Source organism: Streptopelia decaocto, assembly GCF_964273445.1.
Source record: "Streptopelia decaocto genome assembly, chromosome: 3".
Taxonomy (NCBI): domain Eukaryota; kingdom Metazoa; phylum Chordata; class Aves; order Columbiformes; family Columbidae; genus Streptopelia; species Streptopelia decaocto.
In genome coordinates, this window is record NC_138656.1 from 30054184 (window position 1) to 30060955 (window position 6772).

The 6772-nt window shown below is 43.7% G+C and overlaps 1 protein-coding gene across 1 annotated transcript; it reads right to left on the minus strand.

Moving 5' to 3' along the window:
- Positions 1 to 364: 364 nt before the first annotated feature.
- On the minus strand, positions 365 to 4696 carry MCFD2 (multiple coagulation factor deficiency 2, ER cargo receptor complex subunit). Its single transcript, XM_082049670.1, has 4 exons — positions 4583 to 4696; positions 3735 to 3883; positions 2859 to 3018; positions 365 to 1752 (listed from the first exon to the last, which is right to left on the minus strand). Exons 2-4 carry the CDS (start codon positions 3875 to 3877, stop codon positions 1621 to 1623), a joined length of 435 nt encoding a protein of 144 aa, XP_081905796.1. The 5' UTR covers positions 3878 to 3883; positions 4583 to 4696; the 3' UTR covers positions 365 to 1620.
- Positions 4697 to 6772: the final 2076 nt, after the last annotated feature.

A 6772-nucleotide genomic window follows, 5' to 3' on the forward strand; every position in this document is an offset into this window, starting at 1 on the left:
GCAACCTACTTTAAGCGTCCAAAGCTGATGAGCTTAACCTCTTCTCGCCTCCTATCTGCAAACATTTTCTATACTTTCTTTTGATTCAATATTCACTCCAGATGAATTACCCTCAAAAAAAGATATTTTAAAAAATGCTTTAACTGAAATACTCTCTTTTAAGATGACTGCTAGTAAGAGAGAATGGCTTAAAAATACATCCAAAAATTTAGGTATGTTTCCCACTAGGACTTCCAGCCTTCTGTGTCTGGCTCCAGAGTGCACAAACCCCAACTTATTTTTATTGCTTATAGAACCAGCACAACCCTGGCCACAAAGGTATCAAAATAAATAATTAGTACAAGAAAAACTCCAACACTCGGGATTCATTGCACAAACATTTAAACAGAGGAAATAATTCCTTTTACAAATGTTTCTCCTGTATAAGAATAATTTTGTACACAAAATAGCTCTTTATACATTTTACAGAAATACACTAACATTTAGATTCTCTATTAATGGATAATGATAGAATGCAATTTAAGATTTCAGCAATACATCACTTCTCTAATATCCTTAAACTGCTTGACTTAATTGAGTCAAGACAAGGAAAACATTTCTAGAACCATGTTAATTTGCACACACTTGAGTATCTTGAAACAGTTAGCTATGAAACACCTTCTGAAAGTAATACCATAATTTAAATGTCAAGGAATATGAACTTAAACCTTAACAAGGCAGCAATCTCAGATTATCATGCTGGCTAATACTGTAAAAACCAAATTGAACAGAAGCTTTTCTATTAAACTGGTTTACTGTTATTGTGACCTTCAAAATGAGACAGCAGAAGCTACTCTAGTAAATGCTATATAGCATTAATACAACATATAAATGTAATAAAAATACTTTCATTTTCTTAAGAAAACACCACAGAAGGTAGAAGAAAAAAAGCAGTTAATTAAAATATAAAAAGTAGATCTGTAAAGGGCAAGAAGAAATTGAATAACACGTGTATACAGAGTTCTCCGTAAAATGTAGGGGTATGCTAGCAAGTACATATATTTTAAAATACTCAATTTATTTCTAAGACTGTGTTAAAGTTCATATGGTATCATGTGGACCTCAAACATAAACCACATTCAAACACTCTTCCTCTGTATTTCCTCTTTCAAGAGGGAAGTTTCCTTTGGCATTAGTGGGAAGGTAAGGACATCTATCCGTGAAACGCAACTATAGGCAGTAATCTTTTCTGGCATTCTAGGTATTTTATGTGTTTAAATAGGAGATGTAAGCAAACACGTACTATATAACCCAATGCCAGAAAAAATGAAATTTAGATATAGTATGATCTATTTAGTATTCATACACAGGTACTGGAGAGTTTGCCAGCTGTACCCTCTGCGAGCACTGTTGACGCTTTCATGCTTCAAGATTCAAATGTGTAGCTACGTATAGTCAAACACGGCTCTCACTCCGAGTTAGCCAGTCTCTTAAAACATACAACTTTCAAATAAACTCAGCTGGAACTGGTACACCTCTCCTTCTCACAGCACAGAGGCTGATATGAGACAGTAATGAATCACATTATACTAGTTCACATTTCCATGTAGTTAGAAGAAGAAACAAGCCCCCTGCAAAACCTTATTCCAGTGATTTTGCAAATTCTGCATAGTCAATGTATCCGTCATTGTTCTTATCATCATCTCTTAAGACATCATCTATTAGATTAATCAGCTCTTCTTCTTTCATTGCCTGGGTATGCTCACCACCTTCCTACAAGAACAAAATCACATTGAACAGTTTAGCAGTGTTTCCCATCTAGTGGCACATATGACAGATTACTGACAACTAATTTTTTGTTAAGCTATTCACGTTTGGTGCCTAATTTGGCACTAACATTCAGAACAAGCACTGTGTATCCACTTAATATTGTTAGCCAAAAGTTCTAAAAGCTAAATAGCACAGTGTATAATGTAACAGATGTATTCTTAATTTAGATATTGACGTAGTACACACACTATAGTTTCTATGCAGTACAAAAACAGCTTCCTGTGCATCAGAACTTGCAAAATGCAGAGCTTGACAGTAACAGAGTAGCAAAAAAAATCCAGCACTATAGCTTAAAGTCAGTAAAATTCTTAGTCTCACCCTTGTACAAGCAAAGGGCAATACAGAGAGGTGTCTTTGCACAAGAAACAGAAAGTCATTATTCTGTTCTTGGCCAGGTATTTTTTGGTACAGGTGTATGCAGGGAGTTACGCTATTCTGAAATGTAACTTTCAAAAGGTACAAGATAACGTGTTGGCATTGTCTTCCTAAGGAGTCTATCTTCCTACTTTGTCCTTATGTGTTCCTAGCTGGAAAGAGAGTTTGTGTTTAGAAAAAGGTGACAAAAACAAAGGCAGACAGTGACTGGTTCTTCTAATAGTAATTTTGTGCAAGAGGTCTCTTACAGTTTTTGTATTCATGACAGTAGCAGTTTGGAGTTGAGAACAGCGGCCTTAGAATCTTGAACAGCATTGTATCACATGCTGTTTCTATAAAACCTCATCAGCATTATCCCATTTTGGATAATTTTGCTTTCTTCCTATCCCTGCCTACCAAGGTATCCCCCCCTCTGTCAAATAATTTTCACTTTACAGTCCCTCCTCACTCTAAACTTTAAACTACAATAGCGACTTCTCAAAAATTACAATGTGACATGAAAAGTTGTGATAAAGCATTTATAAATAAAACCAAAACTATCAGGGGAAAAATAATCCGGTTTTCAGGCAACTGTAACTGCACTGAAGATGTGTTGTAACTGTTCTGTTCTACTGTAAGCTGCTTTTAGAAATAACTGTTTCCAAACAGACATGCTCTTACAAAATTCCACCTACCTCTTTGTGGACATGCGATATAGCAGTAGCAAGCTCTAATCCATCTAGCAAATTATTGCCATCGTAATCATGCATTTTGAAGTAATGAAGCTGCAACTCTTGTGGAGACATCTCAGATTCTGGTTTCTCAATAACACCTTCCAAATGTTCCATGATGTGGCTAAAAAAAAGTAAAAAAAAAAAATAACATATGTGTCAGTTAACATTTAATGCTCTGTTTACATCAAATTTAGTCCTTGATCAGACAGTGAAGTACACAAGAAACACTGTATTTCTAAAAGCACACTGAACAACCAAAAGCTACAGTTTTACACTAAGATGAAGGGGGCTCAAAGCTTGTTTGTTACAGGTGCTGTAGTGGCCTCTAATACCTTAGACAGCTATTTCTATTTCTTCTGGCCTACTTAGCAAGTTATCAAAACAAGTGAAGCAGTGCTCCAAATCTCCTTTTGGCTGTCTTCCAAAGCTCAGGAACTGGAGGAAGATCTTTCCCAGTCAAACATTAAATATTCTAGGGCGTGTTATTTGCTGCTACCACTGTTTTGTCTGTATGAAGAAGAAAATAAAAAAAAACCCTCTCACTCTGCCTGTTCAAAATATGATTTTGTCTAAAGTATATCGATCTAGGTATGCAGGATTCCTGTAAGAAATTCTTTATAGTATGGATAGGGCTAAAGACTCTAGAGAGACCTCTCTAGGACTAGTATCTCCAGAAACATATCAAGCAAGCATGTCTCACATCTGACTCCAGCTAGTCATACAACATTCTGAGAAAAGAGGGTGACATAGGTTTAAGTCCAACTCATGTAACAAGACTTAAGAGATAAGCAAATCATTAAGAGTAAAGTTTACATTTTCAGAACACGGAACACATACTCTTTATCTTGTACCAAGTTCTTATCAAGGCGAATATTTCCATGTTGACTCTCTCCTACGTGTTCCTCAGCTAGAGCAGAGATGAAGAACGCAGCCAGAAAGCAGAACAGTAAACGTATTCTAATAATCCTTTGGGCCATCATGATCTCCTACAAAAAGGAAAACATTCCCCCCAGTCCCCCAAAAAACAGATGACAAATGCAATATATTTTCAGCAGATTCACGCAGTGCGTAGGAATAACCCCACTATGTTCTAGAATAGAAGAACTCGCTTTATTTTAAGCACTTAGCAAGCAGAAACCCAGGGAGCTCCAATTCAGAATTTCTATGAGGGTCTCTATTTCAAGGAAGCGTGCTGTGATTTTCAGAGAATGACTTTTCTTATTTTTCCCTTCATGCAGCGACTGAAGCCGTGTTTGGGTCTCCACGTAGCTTAGACACGCCATATACGCCATCCCCACACAGCCCTGCCCCACAGCTACGGGAGCAAAGGTCCCCTACAGCATCAGTGGGCTGCATCTAATCAGTAGATCCATTAAGAACTAAGCAACACACAACGTTAAAGCTGCAGCGGCCATTGCAGCGCTCACTGCACAAGCACGGGAGACGCCGAAGCGCTTCGGCGGCGGGAGCGGCGCAGAGAGCCCACGCCGGGTCTCCTCCCACCCCCCGCAGCGCCCGCTGCAGCCAGCCCCGGCTCGGCAGAGCGCGGTGCCGGAGGCCTGGACGGCTGGCACCGCGCTGCCCGCCCCCCGCCCAGGCCGCAGCACCCCCGCTCCTCCTCTCCCCGGCCCCTCAGATCCCGGCTGCCGGGCCGGGCGGAGCGGCCCCGCCGCCAGGCTACGCACCCCGCGGCCGATGCACCGTCCGTGGCGCGGGCTCCGGGCGCGACGGCCACCATCCCGGGCTCACCTCTGACCCCGCGCACGCGCCGCGCTCCCGCCCCGCCCTCTCTTGCCGCCCATTGGCTGCACCTTTCCGCGGGGCGGCGGCGGTGGGACCGCTCTCGGAACTCCACGTGGAGCGCTCGCGGAGCGGCAGGTGGAGCGGCCCGCCCAGCGCGGGGCGGGGCTGCCGGCGCCATCGCTGCGGTGGCGGCGGCCAAGCCCGCGGGCACGGCCGGGGAGAGACCCGGACAGCCCCGCACCGGCGGCCGGGGGGACAACCGGCCGTCCGGAGGGCGCACCGTGGGGATCCAACCAGCCGTGTCCCCAGCGGAGGATGCGGGACTAGAGTGCACTGTCAGCAAGTTTGCTGATGACACCAAGCTGGGGGGTGTGGCTGACACGCCAGAAGGCTGTGCTGCCATCCAGAGACATGGACAGGCTGGAGAGTTGGGCGGGGAAAAATTTAATGATAACAAGGGAAAGTGCACAGTCTTGCATCTGGGCAGGAACGACCCCAGGTTCCAGCATAAGTTGGGGAACGACCTGTTAGAGAGCAGTGTAGGGGAAAGGGCCCTGGGGGTCCTGGTGGACAGCAGGATGACCATGAGCCAGCACTGTGCCCTTGTGGCCAGGAAGGCCAATGGCATCCTGGGGTGTATTAGAAGGGGGGTGGTTAGTAGGTTGAGAGAGGTTCTCCTTCTCCTCTACTCTGCCCTGGTGAGACCACACCTGGAATATTGTGTCCAGTTCTGGGCCCCTCAGTTCCAGAAGGACAGGGAACTGCTGGAGAGGGTCCAGCGCAGGGCAACAAAGATGACTAAGGGAGTGGAGCATCTCCCTTATGAGGAAAGGCTGAGGGAGCTGGGGCTCTTTAGTTTGGAGGAGACTGAGTGGTGACCTTATTAATGTTTATAAATATGTAAAGGGTGAGTGTCATGAGGATGGAGCCAGGCTCTTCTCGGTGACAACCAGTGGTAGGACAAGGGGTAATGGGTACAAACTGGAGCACAGGAGGTTCCACTTAAATTTGAGAAGAAACTTCTTCTCAGTGAGGGTGACAGACACTGGAACAGGCTGCCCAGGGGGGTTGTGGAGTCTTCTCCTCTGGAGACATTCAAAACCCTCCTGGACACATTCCTGTGTAACCTCGTGTGGGTGTTCCTACTCCGGCAGGGGGATTGGACTGGATGATCCTTTGAGGTCCCTTCCAATGCCTAACATTCTGTGATTCTGTGGAGGGGCTTAGTGGAGGGGGGGGGCATGGGGGGCTGGGGAAGGGGCTCGGTGGGCTGCTGGGGTTGGACATGAGGAAAAGGTTCTTCCCCCAGAGGGTGGTGGACACTGGAGCAGGCTCCCCAGGGACGTGTCACGGCCCCAAGCCTGACAGTGCTCAATAAGAGACTGGACAAGCCCTCAGACACAGGGTGTGAACTGTGGGGTTGTCCTGTGCAGGGACAAGAGTTGGACTCGGTGATCCTTGTGGGTCCCTTCCAACTCGGGACATGCTATGAAGTCACTAACATGCATCAATTAGACCCAATTAGTGTTCTACATATTTGGAAAATTAAATTAACTTTTTTAAAAAGTCTGATGTATGTTGCATTATTTTAATTTTAGCTCTACTCAGAAGTAATAAGCCCCTGTGATTATTTCTACCTCTCCCTGGGAAAAAAAAAAGAAAAGGCTATGTTTCAGTATAGACAGTGATGACTCACTGATGGTTTTCTCATTTTACTTTTATCTTACACCTAAATCTTTTTAAAGTTATGTTGGGAATCTTTACCACCTGGCAATTTTTTTAATACCTACACGTGTTCATTATTTAATGATTCCTTTTCATTTCTCCGTTTTTAAAAACCTAAAGCTTCCATTGCTATTCTGGTTCTAAGCGGGAGGCACTATTGCCTCCAAACGTACTTCCGGCTGTGTTATAATTTAAGCATTAAACACTCCCGATTAGTTTCCAGTCCTACTGGGCTTAAAATCTAAAACTCCCTTATTTTGTTTCTGATACAGAGTCATTCATGTCTGCAACTTATTTAATAATGGTTATGTTTAAATGAAGCTACTAATGACCCCCAATTCGTTTTCTGCCTTTATAATTTAAAAAGGACTATTTTCCAAACGAGTAATTGTTTTAATGACAGTACA